The sequence below is a fragment of the Equus asinus genome, chromosome 20 (genome assembly GCF_041296235.1).
Source record: "Equus asinus isolate D_3611 breed Donkey chromosome 20, EquAss-T2T_v2, whole genome shotgun sequence".
NCBI lineage: Eukaryota > Metazoa > Chordata > Mammalia > Perissodactyla > Equidae > Equus > Equus asinus.
The window spans coordinates 70804267-70827493 of record NC_091809.1 but is presented as its reverse complement, the minus strand read 5'-3'; the positions used below and the strand labels follow the sequence as shown (position 1 = coordinate 70827493).

At 37.6% G+C, this 23227-nt stretch overlaps 1 protein-coding gene across 1 annotated transcript in view; it reads left to right on the top strand.

Moving 5' to 3' along the window:
- Positions 1–22496, top strand: part of TYR (tyrosinase) — a 92582-nt gene extending 70086 nt beyond the window's left edge. Inside the window, exons 4-5 of the mRNA XM_014827959.3 lie at positions 12196–12377; positions 21681–22496. Coding sequence (XP_014683445.2) covers positions 12196–12377; positions 21681–21907 — 409 coding nt within the window. The 3' untranslated portion in view covers positions 21908–22496. The remainder of the gene's footprint in view (positions 1–12195; positions 12378–21680) is intronic.
- The last annotated feature ends 731 nt before the right edge of the window (positions 22497–23227 follow it).

Below are 23227 nucleotides of genomic sequence, written 5' to 3'. Positions count from 1 at the left end.
TGACCCTTCTTACCTTTCTGGTCTCGCTTCCTATTGATCTTGCACTACTCTACATTCCATTCTGACACAACAAATCACTTTCATTTTTCAATTACATCAGTGCCCAGGCTCCCCATGGGTCTGTGTTTTGAATGCAATGACTTCCCCATCATCAGTTTAAATACCATCCCTGCTGTGAATCTCCCCTTGACTCCAACAGTTGGTTAGCTGCTCCTGCTGCAATCCCATAGGTTCCATGCACATGCCTCCAGGAGCATCCTTTACTTTGCTTTGAAATTTTAGGTATCTCTTTATCGTAACATGGAGTGAGATTCATGAGAATAGGGACCATTCTTATTTATCCTTGGAGCTTGATATATAGTGGGTACAAACTGAATATCTAGTAAATATATAAATGGGCAACTCAGTGAAGGGGGCAAAGTGAGCTTTACTATCACCACTTTGCAGGTAAGAGCACGGAGATTTGAAAGTCAATCAGTAATATCTATGGAGAGCCAAATGAATAGCTTGCCCCTCACTTATACCCACCTTTGTCTGGGAGGCTGGCCCTTGGGTACCCCTTTTCCCAGATTCACTCTTATTAGCTATGGCCTGTGAGTGTAGCCTGGCTCATTTGATTTGAGAGCAATTTCTGCCCAACACAGTGGTTCTCATCTGGATGCACATTACAATCACATGGGGAGCACTATGGCTTGCCTTTAATCCCCTCTCAAAACAATTCATAGCAGGGTGCCTTGCCACTGAATGATACTAATAAGTGTTCATGGGAAAAGAAAAAAATAAGACTCTCAAACTTTCTCTTTTAGACTTCTAGTTCCTCAGTTCTTTTCGGTTCATTATCACTGATATTTTGATTCTGATACTGAGTTCCCTCAAGTTTCATCGCTAGCTTAAGTGAATTTAATCTGGTTTTCACTCACTTACCCATTCCCCAAGGACTTGTTTGCCCTTTCCAAAACTAAGCTAAGAAGTTGTAGAGTATAGATTTGAAATGATAGTCAATTGAGGTTGGTCCCAGTTGAATTTCTTAGCTTTATAACAGGCTTTTCATTTGCAGCTACCCATCCCTGACAATCTATGCTCTTAAAGTGTTCATTTCTTTTAAAAGTGTTGTTTTTCAACACTTTTAATACTCCTTCAGTGAGTTCTATAGTTAGCCAGGAACACGAAGAAAAGGAGCTACTGAGACATTGTTATTTCAAAACCAGAGGGACGTCCTAAATCTTTCCAGTGGTCCACAAGTAGGTCGGGTATCTATTAATGAGTTACTTCCTTTGGGCCCCCAAATTCAGCTGTTGGTTCATTTAATTATGTATTAATTAAACATGATTGTTTCAGTCCCTTGCTTAAAATCCTCCAATGGCTCCTCAGATTTCGGAATAATATTCAGGCTTTTTACCTTTGATAATGTGTAGAAAGGCCCTACATGATCAGCCTTTCTCAACTACTTTCAAGACCCCAAAACATACCTCTATTTCTTCATGCTTGTGCTTTCCTCTTCCTAGACTGCTCTTTCTCTTCTGTTTCTTTGCCCAAATTTCTGCTATTCACTTTTTAAAACTTAGGTTCAAGTGTCATCTACAATGAAATGCGTTACTTGACACTACCTGTGATAGTTAATTTTATGTTCACCTTGGCTAGGCCATGGTACCCAGACATTTGGTCAAACATTATTCTAGTGGTTTCTGTGAAGGTATTTTCTAGATGATATTGACATTTAAATTCAACTTTGAGCAAAGCAGATTACCCTCCATAATGTGGGTAAGCTTCATTCAATCTATTGAAGGCCTTAATAGGAAAAAACTGACCTCCCCAAGCAAGAAGGAATTCTGCCAGCAGACTGCCTTCAGACTTCAACAGCAACTCTTCTCTGAGTCTTCAGCCTGCCTGCCTATGCTTCAGATTTTGGACTTGCCAAGTTTCCACATAAAAGACAGAAATTTATTTTCTTGCAATTCTGGAGGCTAGAAATTCAAGATCAAGGTGTTGGCGGGGTTGGTGTCTTTTGAGGCCACTCTTCTTGGCTTCTACATGTTCCTCTTCTCCCTGTGTCTTCACAGGGTCTCCCCTCCACACCTGCCTGTGTCCAAATTTCTTCTTCTTACAAGGGTGCCAGTCATCTCGGATTAGAGCCCACCCTAGGCATCTCATTTTAACTTGATCACCTCTTTAAAGACTGTATCTCCAACTACAGTCGCTTTCTGAGGACTTCAACATATAAATTTTCAGGGGACACAATTCAACCCATAACATATGATAATTGCCCTTTTACTGATAAGGAAACTGAAGCACAAAGAACTCAAGTGACTTGCCCAAGTCTGCACAACTATTAAGTATCACCATCAGAATGTGAATCTAAGTATGTACCTCCAGAATCTATGAAGCTAACCTACATTTTGTTCACTCTCCATTCATGTATTTTCTATAAAAAATGAGAAGTAAAATTCACTGACATATTTAATTGTTAGGACACCTCCATCCTGCTCGTGGTACACCAAAATTCCAAAGAAGCAGAAATTGAAATCCTCTGGTCTGAGGGAATTAAAGCTGTCTCCTCACGTTAAGCTGTGTGCGAGAATAACAGCAACAACCAAGCACTGTTGGGTGCTTACTGTGCGTTGGTGCTAGGTGTACTGCACACCTGATCTCATGTATATCTCACAGCCCTTTGAAGTTTGTTATTATCCATATTTTACAGATAAGTAAACTGGGGCTTACAGAGATGATCCTCACCTCTTGAAAAATCAATACCAGGAATTTGAATACCAGGTTTCTTAAGAAGAGGTTTTGTGTTTCTGGCTTCTTTTCTCGCCCCCAAATCCCAGGGCTGACATTAGGACTCCTTGTGTAAGTGTTGGCTTCCAAGAGGTTGAAGTTGGATTTTGCTCTTTCGTCTGTTCATCCTGGAGGGCTCTCCTGTGTTCACAGCAGGATGTACAGTATCTCTTCCCTCAGCTCCTCTCTGCCCCACTTGCCTGCTGGAAAGGTGAGCTATCTGGGTAAGACTCAGCATTCTCGGAGACACTTCACAGGGACTCACTGGCCTCCCTCAGGAGGGAATTCTAAGCTAGTCGTATGCATAGGTCAAGGCCTGGATCCCTAATCCATGTGCAATGCCGTTTCCTTGGAGTCACTTCTCTGTTGCCACCTTGTAACCTACTAAGCCAGTGCCGGTCTGTGGGTCATCATGGCCTGTGGAGGTAAATAAAAAGGGTTTCAACTCCACAACGAAAAATCACACAACTTTAGACTATGGATGTTAGTATTTCACAGCTGTACATTTATACCTTCACTGAAATCTTGAGAGTTTTTGTAATCAGATGTCCCTTTCTCAGGTAAAGTAAAATGACAAATGATGCCTGGTTCCCACTTCTGTGCATAGCTCTAGAAGACTCGCTAGCACTTGGAGCAAAGCACTAAAGCTTGGTCCCCCTTTCTGTTTTAATTCCTAATTGCTAATTAATTTCTTGCATTTTAGTGGAAAAGCAGTCAACTTCAAATAGAACACCTGTGCTCTGGCTCCAGGCCTGCCAGCTGGATACAGTTGTAAAAGTTACAGATATCTGAAATAGAACCCCAGATTTTCTACTGCTTTCTAGTTGAGTGACTACTAGCAAACCTTAAACTCTTTGACTCAATTTTCCCTCCTGTAAAAAGGGATAAATAAAATATTTACCTCTTTGATTTGCTCAGGCTTAAATAAGCAAGGTACATTAAAAGTTTGTGTTACAGAAATTACTTTCTTGTTAATTTATTCTCCTGGTTTAGATTATAAATGCAAGAGAAAAGCACCGATTATTGTATAAATATTGAGGAAAGGAAGATAAAAATGACACAGTTACTAAGTTAGTTGGTAGCACTGACATTACCCGGTATACTTATGCCTGCTCTGAAAACAATGTCTCTGCCTCAGTTTGGATTTGTTGCCCCCGCAGTGAAAGAAAACAGGGTGGTTGTGAGCCTGAATTTCTGAACGAAGCAGAGTGTTTAATTAATATTCTAGCATCTGTTTTCTGCACCCTTCCAGCCCTGTTGACAAAGCCTGCCTCCAGCTGCAAAGCTTAGTCAGAGAGTAACAGGAGCATTCAGGACCGGTTCAGGGAGAACAAGGAAGGAGCAAGGAGAAACCCAGGCAGGAAGAAGTGGAGTGTCAGAGGCGGAAGTCCAGATATACCAGCCGGAAGAACTGGGTTGCCATCTTAACTCAGCCCCTTACCAACCTTGTTCACTGTTTCCTCTTTTTCTGCCTTCGTGATTATGATTCCACTTTTTCTCTTTTGTTGTGTTTGCTATGCCAATGCATGTCCATTCCTCTCCTCATTTCCGTTTTCATTCTGTATTGTATTGTATTCATTTCTGTTCCCTGAGTATAAACTGTGTGAATCCTTAGAGAAAAGGAACACTTAATTACTATGTAATTAATGCCAGTGTGTATTGAACAAACAGCTCACATTTCAAGATGATGGTCAAGCAAAGCCCCTTCCACGTTGCCTTTAGAGACGTACAATCTGCACATCAGAACTTGGTAGAAGCACATATATTCTCACAACTGCAAAACACACCCATCCTCCTAGGGGAGCACACACTCGGCAAGGGCATTTGCTATAATTAGCAACAGAGGAGCAGTCTAGTCTACTGGGCTCCAATTCTGGTTGTGCTACTAATTAGCTCTGAAGTTTGGATTAGAATATTTTTCCTCTATAAAATGAGGTGTTTGGAAGGAAAGAAAACGTAAACTAACTGTTGTTTTTCAAGAACTGAGCCAAGCGCTTTACGAATATTGTGTCATTTTATCCTTGAGTGTTATTCTACTTTTGACTTCCTTGTTTCATTTTTGTTCTCATAACTATGCTAAAGTATATAGTACCATCCCCATTCTACACACGAGTGTACTGAGGCTTAGAGAGATTTCACTGATTAAGTTCAAATGAAGATGTTTGTTATCATTTAATAATTAAGGTTTGTTTCAACAGGTAAATATTTCAAAGCTAGGGATACATAGAAGAAACAAATAATTCAAAAGAGTAGAAACAATAGGAAACCACTGGCCTTGTCGTAACGTAGCTGCAATTCAATTTTTTTTGAGTGACTAGAATTTTGACTGGCTCCGGAAGCATCTCAAGCAATGGTTCTCAAAAACAAGGTGATTATCACTTCATCTGTCCCAGCCTTTCAGAAAGATAGCATCTGAGAAAAATAATTCCATATTCTCTTATCTTTTCATTGTCTCACTACTTCCATAGCTTCGTTTATTATCTACAGGCTGATGACTTCTCAATTTTTATTTCCAGAGCAAATCCAGACTTAAGTATCCAGCTGCCCACCTGACATCCCCCTTGGAATGTCTCAAAAGCATCTTCAAGCATAGCACATCAAAAATCATGATATTCACATCCCTTCCTCATTTGACACTTCTCCAGTGATCTACATCTTTGGGAATAAAAATATCTGGTCCAGCGGCATAAGCCAGAAAATTTGGAGTCTTCTTGACACCTCACCTCAGTTGCACTGCTTGGATAGCCACACGTCATCTTGTTGCCTGGACATAGTTTTCTCACTGATTTCTTCATCCCTTGCTCCCTGCATACCAACTCTTACTATCCTTCAGTCTCTTCTCCACAGTGCAATCTACGTAGTCTTTTAAAAATGATAATCTGTTCATGTTATCATCCATCATCCCAGGTACAAACAATCACTTGTTATTGATCTTGGGAAAAAATATGAATATTTCTCAAATGGCCTCCACTGCCCTCATGATTTGTCCCCCATTTATCTGTCTAGCTTGGTCTTGAACTATTATCTCCTTGCTCTCCATAGACCTATCAGTCGTTTTTTAGTTCCTTGAACTTGCCATGTGCCTCCCATCAAAGGCCCTTTGCAAATTCTATTCTTCAGAAGCATTCTTCTACCATTTCTCTAAATACTCATGCTTTGACACTATTAAGGACTTTCCCAGAGGCTGCAGACTCAATGAGGCCTCCCCATTAAATCTTGTTACCATGTTGCTTTCTTCCATAGTATTTGCCTATCTGTAATTATAGATTTATTTCTGAATTTACTGGTTAGTATATGTTTCCACCACTAAACTCTAAGTACCACAAGAACAGGGAACTTCATCAATACCTGGAAGAGAGCCAGTTTATTATAGATGCTTGGGATATATATGTATTCATTTATTTATGAAATAGATGAAATGAATCAAAAGTTGTTCTGTTGTATTTGTACATGCAACAATTTTTGTTGCAGTGGTAGATGTACTAAAACAAATCAGTTCCCAAATATCCAACTACATTAAGGCTTCCTTGTTAGTTGTTCTTTTTTTTTTTTTTAATAAACTTTGATTTAAGAATAGTTTTCTATTTATAAGAATGTTGCAAAGATAAAAAAAAGAGTTCCTATATACCCCACATCCTGTTTCCTCTATTCCTTTTTTTTGGGGGGGGGGGGAAGATTAGCCCTGAGCTAACATCCTCTGCCAATCCTCTTCTTTTTGCTGAGGAAGATTGGTCCTGAGCTAACATCCGTGCCCATCTTCCTCTATTTTTACATGTAGGATACCTTCCACAGCATGGCTTGATAAGTGATGCATAGGTCCACACCCAGGATCTGTACTGACGAACCCCAGGCTGCTGAAGCTGAACATGCAAACTTAATCTCTACACCACTGGGCTGGCCCCCTGTTTCCTCTATTCTTAACATCATTAGTATAGAATACTTGTCTCTATTAATGAAACAATATTGATACATTATTATTAGCCAAGTCTATATTTATTAAGATACTTGGTTGTTACCTAATATCTTTTTCTGTTTCAAGATCTTGTCCAGGGTACCAGATTGCATTCAGTCATCATGTCTCCTGAGGCTCCTCTTGGCTGTGACAGTTTTTCAAACTTTCCTTGTTTTTGATAATCCTGACAGTTTTGAGGAGTTCTCTGCTCACCTGTTTTATAGAATGCCCCTCTTTTGGTATTTGTCTGATGTTTTTCTCCTGTTTAGACTAGGGTTACATGTTTGGGGGAGGAAGACAACAGAGACAAAGCACCATTCTCTTTACATCATATCAAAGGTACATGCTATCAACGTGACTTATCTTTGTTGATATTAACCTTGATCACTGGCAGAGGTAGTATTTGTCAGATTTATTAAACTGTTAAATGATTTCACCACCCGCCCCTAGTGTACTCTTTGGAAGGAAGCCACTGTGTGCAGCCCACACCTAAGGAATGGGACTCATACACCGCTTACTGTATGTACTAGGAGTATCTACATAATTACTTGGAATTTTTCTGCATGATAGATTTATGTATTTCTCCTGTTCATTTATTTATAAAGTGTGGACTCTATATTTACTTTATACATTGGATTATAATCAAATATTACCTATTTACTCTATGGCTCAAATTGTTCCAGCTTTGGCTATTGGGAGCTGTTTTAGTTGGCTCATCTGTCCCCTTGGCACACCTCTGCCATTGTGGGGTGGTGTTGTTATATTCCTTGAGTATTTCCTTCCTTCTTGACACTACAAGATGCTCCAGGTTCATCTTGCATATTTCCTACCCCAGCCTTTGAATCAGCCATTTCTCCCAGGAGGCTTGCTTCCTTTATTGGAGAATATTTCTTGTGCTCTATTCACTCTTTCTTCTCCTTTGTTATTCCAATTACATGTATGTTAACTCCTTTTGAAATTGTCTGAGTTCTTGATTTTTTTCCATTCTTTTTTTTTTTCTCTTTGCACTTCAGTTTAGGGAGTTTCTATCTTCCAGCTCGCTAATTCTTTCCTCAGCTGTGGTAAGTCTACTGATGAGCCCATAAAATACCATTCTTCATCTCTGTTACAGTGTTTTTGATTTCTAGCATTTCTTTTGATTCCTTCTTAGAGTTTTCATCTCTCTTCTTATATTACCCATCTGTTCTTGCATGTTGTTTACTTTTTCTATTAGATCCCTTAACATATTATTCATAGTTATTTAAATTTCCTATCTGATAATTCCAAAATCTATGTCATATCTGAGTTGACTCTGATGATTGCTTTGTCTCTTCAGACTGTGTTATTTTCTTGCCTTTTGGAACACCTTGTAATTTTTTATTGAAAGTCAGACATGTTTTACTGGGTGATAGGAACTGAGGTACAGAGTCCTTTAATGTAAGGATTTATGTTAATCTGGCGAGGAACTGGGCTGTGTTTAATGATTTTTGTAACTATAGGTGCCAGAGGCTTCAAATTTCCCTAGTATCTTTGTTTTTATCTCCACTCTTGGCTTTGGACATCTGCGTATACTATTCCTCAGAGACTCTCTGTCTTGCAGCTCTTCTAGCTACAATCTTCTGTTATTATACTGGAGCTCTGTTGATAGCATGGTAAAGTACGGGGGGACTGTTCTAAAATATTCTGATTAAATTTTGTTCTTTTAATTGGCAATGTCTTGGGGCTGTGACCTATATGAGTGTTTCTCCACTGGTATAGTTTTCTCTTCTGTTTTCTTTTTCCCCCCCTTGTCCCTATTCCATTTTTTCTTTGCAGTATTCCCAATCTATTTCCTTCAATCCCTAACCCATGTAGCCTATGTTTTAGTTCCCCTTAGGTGAGACAGGAAGGCTGAAAGAGGTTGAACTGAGAGGAATTCCCGTTCTCTGACTGGGATAAGTCTCTGGTAGTCATTTCCCCTGGATTAAATGCTTTGTTGTGGAGAAGACTCTGGGCATATTTCACAACGGTCACTCTCCCTCCCCCTGGCAGAGCCAGAAGAGGATCTTTTTCTGATCTTCATTGTGAAAATCTGGTACAGTCTCTGGAGGTAAAACCCCTAAGTGTGTGGCAATCCCCCTAAGACTGTGGCTCCTAAGAGGTTTTCCCTATCACTAGTAGTCCATACTCAATCTCCCACCATTCATCAAAGTGTTTAAGTGTTCCCACCAGTTTATGGATCCAGCTGCTTCTCCTCCTGGTCAGCAAATCTCAATTGTGTTCCTCTGGACGCACTTATCTCAGCAGTTTTAGGGGTAGGCAGTTTGCCCTGTAAGCTCAATTCTCTCATGGGTCCCAGAAAAATAGGTGATTTTCCATTGGTCTAGCTTTTCTTGTTGTAAGGATGGGAGTGACCAGGCTCTTTGCAGGTGAGACCTGAAACCAGAAATCCTGTGTTATTTTTATATATAAAACAGATTCTTTCTTGTTTCCATTGATGATCATCTTTACTTTTCCTCCTTCCTCTATTGTGCCTTTCACTGTTGCGCAGACTTCCAGAAAACTGTCTAGATACAATTTAAATAAATCCTTGGTAAGAAGATAATTTTTTTCACAAAACGTCAATGTGATTATCTAAGTTAAACATTAGTATTCCGATATGAGACATTCTAGATGTGGTTTGATGAAATTAACTGAAGATGAGAACCACTGATGAAGAATTTAATCAAGATTAATACCTTCATTTTAAAAGGTTGATAAGGTGGGTGAGCACATCAATGGTTTCATCCTTTAAATCTTTTGGTGCTAAGAATCGATGTCCTTGTTGAATGTAGGTAAGGAATTTCTATTTCTTGTCAGAAATAAGATTATTTATAAATTGAACTATAGTAGTAATTTTTCTCAATTGATGAAAGGCATAATTTTTGCCTTAAGCCCTTATCTAGTAGTTCATTGTATTTTGGGCTGTTTCTAAATCAGTCAGTTTAATAGGAGTGGAGGAGAGATTAATTATCAGAGAGCCTCCCTCTCATTAACAAATAGATTTACCAGTTGAAAACTGGTAAACATTGTTTAAATATTAAACATTGTTTAGTACAAACAAAATGTCTTATAAAGCATTGTCTATAATACAATTCTCTTTTTCAAAAAATACACATGTAATGTTATATATGCATATTTAAAAAACTAGATATAATAAAAATATAGAGCAATTATGCAATTTTTTTTCTTTTCTCTTTTTTGCTTATTGACATTTTCTGAATTGCATATAATGAACAAATGATGCTTTTGTGAAAAGAAGAAAACTGTAGAATAAAGATTAATTCATAAAATTATAGGACTTGAATAGAATTTGGGGTTTATTTGCTAAGCCATTTCCTAATTTCTTCAGTTAAAGAAACTGAGGTACACACAGAAAAACCAATCTTCTTAAATCTTCTCTCCCTTTTCTGCCTATTAGAGTAATAACCATTTTTAAAGACCCAGCTCAAATACACATGGCTTCCGCATTTCTATTATAACATGTCTCACGTCTCTCACCAGTTGTACAATTCTTCCAGTATAACAATAAAAATGAGGAGGAAGAAGAGAAAGAAATGCTATGAGTATGATGATCACTTCTGCTTACCATTTGTCAAGCACTAAGCCATGTAACTTACTTGTGTTATTTTAGCTAATCCTCGTAATACCTTCATGACATAAATATTATTCTCATTTTACAGAGGAAGGGAAGGAAAATCAAACAGGCTAAGAACTTTTACAAATTTCCCTGGTCACAGCTCAGATTTTTACACAGGTTCATGTTTCTCCAAAACTTGGCATATAGTAGGTAGTCAGTAAATTTATTTAATAATTGAGCTATTTAGGGAGCATTTGGTATTCATGGACCAGATTTTCAGTGTTTATCAGCAGCCTACTGATCCCTCAGTTTATTCACAATTAAAAACCAACTTTGACCACAATTATTATTTGAAGTCCAGATTCTCTAAGCAAATAGAATTGTTTTCCATGATGGAAAAAATTATCACCTCGGCTACCATCTCATTTCCTTGTTCTCTTCTTTATTGTACTTCAAAACAGTTTTTCAAAAAATGTTTTGTTTGTTTTTAGAATTACCACATTCCTTTTTAGACACCACCCCCCCCCCACCCTACCACCATGCAATAACCTTTTATCTCCTAGCTTAAAATTTCTAGCTAAGTAGCAATAGCTCACTTATTTAGCATTTTCATAAAAATTATCACACTGGATAAGCCCTTCAGAAACAGACAGGACAGATACGGTTATTTTCATTTTAAGAATGAGGAGGCTAAGTCTCCAAGAGGTTCAGTGATTTGCTTGAAGTCATACAGCTATGAAACCACAGAGCTAGGCCATGAGGGGACTTCTCTGTCTCCATATCTAGTGTTCTTCCCTCTATGTTATAAGGCCTGATACTACGAAGACACTCTTTTTGTCATACTTTCAATGACCCACTGTAAATTCTTAAGTAGCTTGAATTTCTATTCCGTTCTTACTGGATCTTTTTAATCCCTTAATTTTTAAGTTCTTATTCCAATCAGTTTTTAATTGCATGCAACAGAAGCTAACTGGCTGATTTAAATAGGAAAATAATTTGCTGAGGGGATATTTAATAACTCAGGAAATCACATAGAAGCAGGTTCAGAAACAGATGGGAACAAGGGAGAAGGGCAGCAGCCAAGTCATCTGCCAAAACCATGCTATAGAACACAGGATCTTCCTGGACTGTGGATCCCTTTGCTGGTACTTCTGGCCTTTCTGCCCCTAAAAACCCGATGTTATTACTGCAACTGCCCTTGTCCACTACTAGAATGGTTTTCTATTGTCCTTGCTTCTTTGTGTCACTCTCTTCAGTTTCGAAATCTTGGATGGGTATATCTGCTTGGCTGAGCATTAAGCATGTGGTCATACTCTCGCTTCAGGGGAAGCTGGGAAACCAAGTAGAAGTATTTTTAGCCTTTATCATGGGAGGTGAGCTGATTCTCCCCCTGAGATTCACTAAGCATACACCTCACCAAACATAACAAGCAGATTGAACTAATTAAAAGTTCCCTACCAAGACCATAAATGACCAAATTCCAGTACTGATTCCAATTTAGTTTTGCATCTTCTTTCTTTGGGCTAACTTCCTTTGAAACAAGATACATATTTAATTTACAACTATGACTTAGTTGTCACTCAACCAATAATTACCCTTGTTCTGCAGCATTCTGAAAGGTCTAAACGTGTCATGTAAGTTTCATTTATCTTCTAAGAAATTCCTTTTTTGAAGTTACACTGCAACATTTCTTTTAAATGAATGAGCTTCATCAGAACCTGAGAGTATGAACTAGTGCTTTACAAAATATTTTCAAAGAATGAAAAATATATTTGGCATCTTTCCACATCTTGGTATTTTAAGATATGTCTTGTTATTTTACTTTAGGAATTCCAAATATTTCTTTTATAAGCAATATGTTTCTGAATCTGAATAATCCTTTCCTCTGCAGTATTTTTGAACAGTGGTTCCGAAGGTATCATCCCCCTCAAGAAGTTTATCCAGAAGCCAATGCACCCATTGGTCACAACCGGGACTTCTATATGGTTCCCTTTATACCTCTCTACAGAAATGGTGATTTCTTTATTTCATCCAGAGATCTGGGCTATGACTATAGCTACCTACAAGAACCAGGTAAAGTTCAATTTCTTTCCCATGAATTGCCAAATCCAGTGTGACCAATTCCTTTTGAGAGAGTAGAAAACCTTTTACAATGTGATTCCCAAACCCATTAAATTGGGAAAGTACATTACAATCCTAACATCACCAATTTATTACTACATGGACTGAGTTGCAAAGATCTTTAAATTTATATCTACGCGGCTTAACATAGGGCATTTTGTACATGGCAACCACGGGACGGGCACTAAAGCTAAAATCAGAAAAAAAAAAGTAGATTTGAAACATGACCCTATCAGCTGGCTGTGGTGTGACCTTGGGAAATTTTACTGCAATTCCCTGAATCTCAGTTTCTTTACCTGAAATATTGGGATCAGAACACCTCAAAGACATACCATGATGATGAAATGAATGTGATGTGTTGAAGAGCCAAGTGTGGTGTGGCATGGGATAAACATCCAGCTGTTTTGGAATCACCTTTGGGAACTTCCTGCCAGGGTTACCAAGAAAGTGTGTGGACATTGTGATTTTAAGCCCAATTAATAATAATAATGATGATAATAGCTATTATAATGATAATTGTTATGACTATAATTAAAGTAGTAATAAACAAACTCTAGGATTGTCATTATGTCTGGGCTTTAAATAATCTTCCTCAGTAGAACTATGTCAGTATCTCCTTGATAAATGAGGAACAGATCTCCCCCACCTGAGACCCTGCTATGCACAGATTCCATACGTGCATTATTGATCAACCGTATATTAGATCAGTATTGTTATTCCTAGGAAGAGTGAGGACACTGATACTAAGAGAATTTAAGTGACTTTCCCAATATCAAACACCAATACATAGAGCAGCCAGATTTCAATACCGTGAGGTCCTCTCTTCATTTCACTACTCTATGCTTCCACTCTCACACAAGAGGATCAGCAACCAAAAACGGTAAAACAACATATGGCCTGTGGGTAAGAGGTATCCAACAAGCATTGATGTTTCATTATATTCACCTATGATTCATGAAAACGTAAACAGATATGGAAAATAAAATGAACAAATGAATGACATTTACCAACTCCCTACCTCGTGTGCTAGACTTTAGTGACACATAAATGACTGACATAGTTCCACTTCAAGAAGCTCTAAATTCAGTATGGAAGTTAGTATAAGAAAGTATAAAACATCAGGCTGTATTAAGTGCAGTAAAAGAGTCATAAAATCCTACAGGAGCACAGAGGAAACAGCAATGACTTCTGAATAGTTAGAATAACAGAAAGACAAGATAAGGCCTTGAAGGATGAGCAGGGAAGTAGATAGAAAAAGGCAGGGAATATGCAAAACTTAAAAAAACACAGTTGGAAAGAGTACAGTGTATTTATGGAACACTGAATTCTCCTATTTGAGTAGTATGAACAATGGAAAACTACACTGAGGAGATAAATTGAGTTGCTTTATAGTAGCTGACACATAGTAAGTATTTTTTATGTGCCAGGAACTCTTCTAGTTGTGCTGTGTGCATTGTTTCCTTTAATCTTCATAACTACCCTATGAAGTAGGAAGTATTATTTCTTTTTCCTTTTCATAGAGGAGAAAACAGAGGCTTAAAGAATATAAATAACTTTTCCCAGGCCATCTAGCTAGTGGCATAGCAGAACCACAATTTAGAACCAATAGGAGAAGCTGTATTTTATCAACCTTTTCTTTTTCTTTAATTTTTAATTTTTTTAATTGCGGTAACATTGGCTTATAACATTATATAGCTTTCAGATGTACATCGTAATATATTTCGAATTCTGTGTAGATTACATCACGTTCACCACCCAAAAACTAATTATAGTCCATCCTCTCACATGTGAGCCTAATCGCCCCTTTTGCCCTCTCCCCCTTCCCCCATGGTAACCACCAATCCAACCTCTGTTGTTATGTGTTTGTTTGTCGTTGATTTATCTTCTACTTATGAGTGAGATCGTACGGTATTTGACTTTCTCCCTCTGACTTATTTCACTCAGCATAGTACCCTCAAGGTCCATCCATGTTGTCACAAATGACAGGATTTCATCATTTCTTATGGCTGAGTAGTAGTCCATTATGTATAAATACCACATCTTCTTTATCCATTCGTCCCTTGATTGGCACCTGGGTTGTTCCAAATCTTGGCTATTGTGTATAACGCTGCAATGAACATAGGGGTGCATGTATCTTTATGCCTTTGTGTTTTCAAGTTCTTTGGATAAATACCCATCAGTGGGATAGCTGAATCATATGGTAGATCCATTCTTAATTTTCTGAGGATACTCCATACTGCTTTCCATAGTGGCTGCACCAGTTTGCATTCCCATCAGCAGTGTATGAGGGTTCCCTTCTCTCCACATCCTCTCCAACATTTGTTGTTTCCTGTCTTGTTAATTATAGCCATTCTGACCGGGGTGAGGTGATACCTCATCGTAGTTTTAGTCTGCATTTCCCTGATAGCTAATGATGTTGAACATCTTTTCATATGCCTGTTGGACATCTGTATATCTTCATTGGAGAAATCTTTGTTCAGATCTTTTGCCCATTTTTTAATTGGGTTGTTGTTTTTTTTGTTGTTGAGATGTATGAGTTCTTTGTATATTTTGGATATTAACCCCTTATCTGATATGTGGTTTGCAAATATCTTCTCCCAGTTGTTAGGTTGCCTTTTCATTTTGTTGATGGTTTCCCTTGCTGTGCAGAAGATTTTAGTTTGCTGTAGTCCCATTTGTTCATTTTTTTCTTTTGTTTCTCTTGCCTGGTCAGACATGGTACTTAAAAATTTGCTGCTGTGGGGCTGTCCCCGTGGCCGAGTCGTTAAGTTCACGTGCTCTGCTGCAGGCGGCCCAGTGTTTCGTTGGTTCGAATCCTGGTCACGGACATGGCACTGCTCATCGAACCACGCTGAGGCAGTGTCCCACATGCTGCAACTAGAAGGACCCACAACAAAGAATATACAACTATGTACTGGGGGGCTTTGGGGAGAAAAAGGAAAAAAAATTAAAAATCTTTAAAAAAAAAATTTGCTGCTGAGACTGACATCAAAGAGCATACTGCCTATGTTTTCTTCTAGAAGTTTCATGGTTTCAGGTCATACATTCAAGTCTTTAATCCATTTTGAGTTGATTTTTGTGCATGGTGTAAGGGAATGGTCTACTGTCATTCTTTTGCATGTGGCTGTCCAGTTTTCCCAACACCATTTATTGAAGAGACTCTCCTTTCTCCATTGTATGCTCTTGGCTCGCTTGTCAAATGTTAGCTGTCCATAAATGTGTGGGTTTATTTCTGGGTTCTTGATTCTGTTCCATTGATCTGTGTGTCTGTTTTTTGTGCCAGTACCATTCTGTTTTGATTACTATGGCTTTGTTGTATATTTTGAAGCCAGGGAGTGTGATACCTCCAGCTTTGTTCTTCTCAGGAATCTTTTGGCTATTCGGGGTCTTTTGTTGTTCCATATAAATTTTAGGAGTTTTTGTTCTATTTCCATGAAAAGTGTTGTTGGAAATTTGATACAGATTGCGTTGAATCTATAGATTGCTTTAGGAAGTATGGATATTTTAGCTATGTTAATTCTTCCAATCCATGAACTCGGAATATCTTTCCATTTCTTTGTGTCTTCTTCAATTTCTTTCAACAATGTTTTATAGTTTTCGGTATACGGATCTTTCACCTCTTTAGTTAAGTTTATTCTTAGGTATTTTATTCTTTTTGTTGTACCAACCTTTTCTTGTCCTTTGGGGAATTATTAGTTGAACAGATATGGGTTTTATTGGCCTGTTTTGCTTTATCTGAAGATCATAGCCAGTGGAAGGAATACTAAAGTGGCTGGCAGAGGCATTCAGTTCTTGAAAACCTTGAGATTACTGAGAACAAAGGATTTTGCAAATAATGGAGGTGTGGCAAGGGGAGGGGCTTCCTGTGAGTCAAAAAAAGGGGGAGTGTCAACAGGTTTTTCCTTCCTTCTATAAACACCCTACATTAAAAAAGGAGCATATTGGTAACAATTTTTCAAAGATTCATCATTGGGATTTTATTTCTATTTCTCCATTTGTCAAACTATCAGATATGAAATAATTTTATAATATTCATAGTCGTGCTTAATCACTGCTTTCTTAGAGTCGCATGGTAATTTTTCTGTGTATGAATCTTTCTCCTCTCCACCTTGGCTGTGAGTCCTGTAAGATCAGACTTGATATCTTGCAAGTTTCTCTATTCTAAGTACCAAATGGTATCTGGTATGGGGTGAAATCAATGAATCAATATGAGAGCAGGTGATGGTTATCATGAAAGGTGGTATCTCTTAGCCAATATAAGTAAAGCTTGCTAGAAAGATCACTCCTTTTAATACCCAGGTCATTTTAGATATATATTTTAAACATTTTTTTCAAGTCTTCTATCAAACGAGCTATTTTCTAGGTGGTTTTATTGATTTATTTACTCTTTCTACATATAAATATTTAATAACTACCTTGAACAAGACATTGTCTTAGATACTATGAATACATTGATGAACATGTAGTCTCTCTTTTCACAGAGCTTACATGCTAATAGAAGAGAAAGGCTTTAAACAACTCCTAACCCAATGACTCATTTATTTAGAGACGTGGCTATCTCTAGGGGTCAATGAAGTGATATTTCAGAGGATATCAGTATGATAGGAAGAAATAATTGTTTGAAAAAAGGGTCATGATTGTGGATTTTGGCCATATTGTCAGATCAATGGAAGCCATTGATGAATTTTAAATGGATGATGCTCAAATTTGAGTTTTCAGAAGATTACTCTTGCTGCAGTACATAGAAAATTTTGTAGCAGTTGCAAAGCACATTCAGAGATCGGCCAGTGAAAATGCTATTGCAAATGTCCAGGGGACAAGTGAAGGTAGTTTGGATTGCAGTGGTGATGGTAGGAAGGCAGGCAGAAGCATGAAAGAATCTGATGTTATTTTGAAGACAAAATTTACAAAACTCAAAAAATGATTTATATACTGAGTGAGAAAGAGAGAGACGTTAGGGATGCCTTTAGGCTTTCTGGCCTGTGAAAATGATGAATGGTTGTACAGTTCGCTGAGACAGTAACAACAGGAGCAGGGCCAGACCTGGGAAGACTCTCATGGCTGTTTTTGTTACATAGAGTAATAGGGTGAAATGAAATATTAGGGTCAATATGTCTCTGGGGCAGTTGGATAGCCTTGACACTCAGAAGGGATTCTGGCCCGCAGATACTAATGTGAGAGACATCAGCATATAAATGGTCATCTCTGCTAAACTTCACCATCCTGTGTAGTAGTGATTTTTATTGTTTTATAGGTAAGTAAGTTGAGAATCAGAAAGATAAAGTGACTAGTCCTAAATCACAAAGCCAGTAAGTGGCAAATATTGAATTCCAAACTAATTCTCTCTCTGTTACTCCACAGAAGAGCAGGGTCTCTTTAGTCCTTGTACGTCTTCCACATATGGTCCAGCTCATTGTTTCTTCCCTAGTGTCCAAATGGGTACTTTCTACCGAAAAGCCAACAAAAACCATTGGATGAGAGAAGGGAGAGGAGGCTCAAAGAATCACATTAAGGGCTTAAATGCATTTATTATTTATTTCTAATTGATTTTTTAAAATGAAATTGATTTGAAATATTTTATCTATTTAGAGCACTTTTCATACAGCTGTGAATCTACATAGTTAATTTTAGAGAAGTTGACTTTAAAATAAGCAAGAGCAATTGCTTATTTTCTATTTTATGAATTATTCTGTTGTTGCTTCTTTTGTACTTTCAAGGAGTTTAAAATTTATCTCTATTCATTGCTAAACTTTAAGCTCATTAAAAAATCCTTAAAAATTTCTTGATATGATTTACTTTAAGCGGCATTATTCATCATTCAGGTACTCATTTTTGAAATTACTAAAGTGTTTTCTGTAAAAGAGAGCTGATGTCTAGCATTTGTCAAGCACTTTCTCTTATAATCCAATTTAGTGATGTTTTAAAAAACTGAGCAGCAGATGATTTTCTTGCACGCATAACTGATTAAAAGATGAGAACAAAAAGCTTCGGCAATGAAGAGCTGTGTCCTCAATGCCGCCGGTAAATGTAATCCTGCTTTCTGCATGGTACTGCTCTGTTGAGAGCTTCCTTCTTCCCATATATTCCAAAAGACCTAGACATTTGGTTTGAAAAATGAGAAGGTGCAGCATGTTCACAGTAACTGGAGTGTCTCATTCTACAGATGGGGATTTGATGAGGCTTCTGTCATTCACAGATTTGTTCGATAGCTGTGCTTGGCTGTGTGTAGACACAGGTGCATAGGGCTTTTGCCTGGGAGGGCTTGCCATCAACATCACACACTCCAGTTCTAACTCATTCTTCTCCTCAGTGGGATAGTCTTCGGGGATCCCTTCCCTGACTCCCCAGACTGATATTGGAGGTCTTTTCCCCACGATATCATTGTACAGTTTACATCCTTTCATTGCAATAGCATTACTCTTGAAATAATATGTTTGCTTGTTAGTCTCCTCTTCCAGTTATTGTTTCCTTCAGGCCAGGGACTCTCCTTACTTATCTTTTTCCCTGTAGTGCCTCTACCACCACCTGGCATGTAATATGTCTCAGTGAACATTTGTTGAATGAATGAATGAATGAGTGAGTAGAAGATGAAAGGTAAAACAATAATACATAGTACTTGATCTCAAGAGTTTGTGATCAAGCCTGAAAAGTAAGACATACATGTATATAATTATAACACATAGACAATTGCGCCCAGTGTCACAAGGGAAAAAAGAAAGAAATAGTCTAAGAATCCAGAAGAGAGAGCTGAACTGAACCAGAATCAAAGCATGTTTGAAAGAGAAAAACTTTTACTGGAAGCTGGTTCAGTTGAAATATTGATAAAATTACCATGGAATAACAAAAATCAAAATAGTTATAAATTGCTTTCTATATGCTAGGACTTGTACCAACTCTATACATACCTGGTCCAGTTTAAATGTTATAGGCAAACTTTGTATGTTACAGATTCCTAATTCATTAAATTAGGATAATGGTCCCTAACTAACTCATGTGTTTGTCATGTGGATAAACGGGCATGTGATTTGGAAATGATAGAGCTCAAAACCAATAGAAGACTATATGATTATTCTGAAGAGAAAGAGTAGCAAGAAAAATGAAACTTTAAGTAAGTAAAGATGATAGAAAAATTATGATAGTAAGAATAATTTAAAGGAACAGTGTTGGGGTTCAAAAGCAGATAGCTGAGAAAAAAGTCTGAATTTGTTTAAAGCTATTGAGAAATATAGAGTGTTTCAAAGAAGACAGTCCGTTGGTGACAGTAAAAACTGAGATCACTTGGAATGAACTGCAACAGAGAAACAGAGAAACTATAAGAGATGTTGGAGAGCAGGACAGACATAGAAATAGTATTGAAAATTGTGACTTGAGCTCAAGCTGAGCTTTTAAACAAGAAAGGACATCATACTTATTATGTAAACTCTATGTAATTTGCATTTTTAAAAACAAGCAAGTCGGATATTTTGAAGTGACTAATAGCACTATAAACTAGGCATTTGTAGTCCCATTTTCAAAATATTTTTTACATATATTAAAAACAGTAACTTTTATGTTTGATGGAAATAATTTTTCATATTTTTAAATTTATTTTTAATTTTAGCTTTGTTGGCTGTCATTGTTTAGATTTAAATTAATATTGTTTAAAGTTATAAATCATTTTATTTATAATTTATTTAATAATGTTTATCCTTTGCAAGTTAGTGCCCCTTCCTGACGAAGAAAAACACTAAATTTCAGTATTGTTCAAATTATGCTTAAATGAGTTCTAAGAATTTTAGGTATCTTAGTGAAAGCTGACAGAAAGATGGTACCAAGGACAGAAGAAGAAAAGCTAACAAGAGAAATGGAAAGGGTGTTAGCCCTGTAGCCTTACTTAAGCCAGGGAAACTCCACTTTTATCCTCTTTGAATGAATATTGGACTTGAATATAAAATTAATTTTTAACAAGTTCTCTGGTTAAAAACGAGGAACATTCCTGCTTTAATTGTCCTGAACATTAGTGAATTAATGGTGAACAGTGAGACTCTCATTTTAAATTTTACTTCATGTCACTGTTCTTTCCAAGACATTTTTATTAAATAAATATTCCTTTTCTCCTTGGCTTTTGCATCTCATTTTTATTATATATGAAGTTTACCTATAGTTATAATTCCAGAATATCCTAAGGTAATTATTCTACTCTATCTCTTGTTGTTTTTATTGTTGTTAGTGCAGTGGAGCTGATTCTGACTCCTAGTGACCCTGTGTACAGCAGAGCAGAATCCTACCTGACCTTTTTGCGCCATCCTCTCATCTTCCGGTGCTGTATCAGACAGTGCACCTCTGCTACTCATAGGTTTCTCATGGCCAATTTTCCCAGAAGTGGGTGGCCAGGTCCTTCTTCCTAGTCTGTCTTAGTCTGGAAGCTCCACTGAAACCTGTTCACCATGAGTGACTCTGCTGGTATTTTAAAGACCAATGGCAGAGCTTTCAACATCACAGCAACACACAGCCACCACAGCATGACAACCAACAGATGAGTGGTGTGGTTCCCTGACTGGGGAAATGAATCCGGCCCTGTTGGTGAGACCGCCAAATCTTAACCACTAGACCACCAGGGCTGGCTATAAATAGTGAAGCGTACTTTAAAATCAATCAAAAGAATACAATAAATTATTAACTTCAAGGCAAAATAATGTAAGAAAGAAAATGCAATCATAGCATAATATTTGCTTCAACTTTGAATAATATTTATATACTAAAAATAATGAAACTCCTATATGTGGATTTGACCCCAAATCATGATATTATTATACTGAAAAGATCAAGGAAAGAAAAGGGGTTATAAGAGAGCTAAAATCATTATTTATATATGAGGAACTTAAGATATAAACTTGATGAATTAAGAGATAGTAATATTTGCTTATTATTTAGAAATATGGAGACAATTACCAGAATAAATAGCTAAAAGAGTTACAGTAGCTAACTTGGGGGCAGGCGCTGAATAATTCACAGATCAGATATTATCTATAAACTTCAAAAGATCTCAACAAGATGGTATCATTTTCCTATTTTCCTGATGAAGAAACTGAGGATTAAGAGTATTAGGTGTAACTCTCCCAAGTTCTTTCAGCTAGTAAGTAACAGAGCTGGCATTCAAACCCAAGCGTCTGCCTCCAAAGTATTATGAAAGTATAATGATGATGACAATGATGATGATGATGGTGATGGTGATGACGATGATAGTAAAAACATTGGGATGTCTTTCTCTTTCAGATCCAGTCTTTTTTCAAGATTACATTAAGTCCTACTTAGAACAAGCAAGTAGGATCTGGCCATGGCTCCTTGGGGCAGCTCTGGTGGGATCTGTACTCACGGCTGTGCTGGGAGGGCTCACTACCTTGTTATGTCGTCGCAAAAGAGGGCAGCTCCCTGAAGAGAAGCAGCCACTTCTCATGGAAAATGAAGATTACCACAACTTGTTGTATCAGAGCCATTTATAAAAGGCTTAGGCGGTAGAGGAGGGCCAAAAAGCCTGCCTTCACTCTAATTCAAAGGATGTGCAAATTCCCAGGAGATGTCTCAACCCAGATGCCTGGTATTTGTCTGTGCAGACCGCTATCGGAGTTGTAATCTAATACAGTGTACCCCTCCTCCAACTCAGGTGAAACACATCTGTTCTTGCCTTGTTCTTTTTTCCTTCATCTTTTTGACAGTTTTCCTCAAGCTTATATTTCCAGGGAAGGATGCCAGTTGGTAATGAGTAACTGCTGCTTGTAGCTGAATGAAAGTGCTCTCATAAAATGTGGGAATCATTTTGATTTTTTCCTTCTGATTGTTCAATGACATATTTCTTTTTTATTATCCTCTTTCTTTGATTTTAATAAAATAGTAACAAATTTGCACTGACTCCTTTGAGCTTAAGAAATACATTCTTATTTTTCTCAGAAAGCATAATGTTTCCCTTATATTTTACATTCCTGCTCCAAAATGTGTCGTGGACTTCAAATAGAAAACAACCTCCAGCTCTTTCCTGCCGTAATCCTGACTATATGTGTGAAGGTCACTGAAAACAGGGGCCCCGCCCCTACCACAAGCCTGGCTAAGTGCCTGTCTCAAGGTGTGCTCTTTAGACATGTTGACAATGACAATAATAATCCTATTAAGAGCTTTTTTTTTTTTTTTTTTTTTATTTTTTTTAAAGATTTTATTTTTTCCTTTTTCTCCCCAAAGCCCCCCGGTACATAGTTGTGTATTCTTCGTTGTGGGTTCCTCTAGTTGTGGCATGTGGGACGCTGCCTCAGCGTGGTCTGACGAGCAGGGCCATGTCCGCGCCCAGGATTCGAACCGACGAAACACTGGGCCGCCTGCAGCGGAGCGCGCGAACTTAACCACTCGGCCACGGGGCCAGCCCCTTAAGAGCTTTTTTTAATCTTCTAAGAAGAATTTTATTTTATTAGAGAATATTTAAAATGCTGCAAAACATTTGAAGGTGGAGAACAGTTATGCAAATATTGACCTGTCTGCAGTTCTAGCAAAATAGCTTATTTCTATTTTTCTTGGCTATAAGACCCTAAATTAGGATGTCCAGGTAATCTTGCTACTTGAATTTTTGGGTCTTGTTGAATTTCTAAAAATAGTCCAGTTAATATTACATTTGTTTTATACCTATGTATAGTATAAAAGACTAGGACCAGGGGTGGAAGTTATAGGGGACTCTTTTTCGGTCCAATAAAAGAAAAAAACTATTCAATACTCTGAGCTTTCCAAAACCAAAATGGACATCCTTGGAAAATGATAAGTGGTTGCCATTATAATTCTTC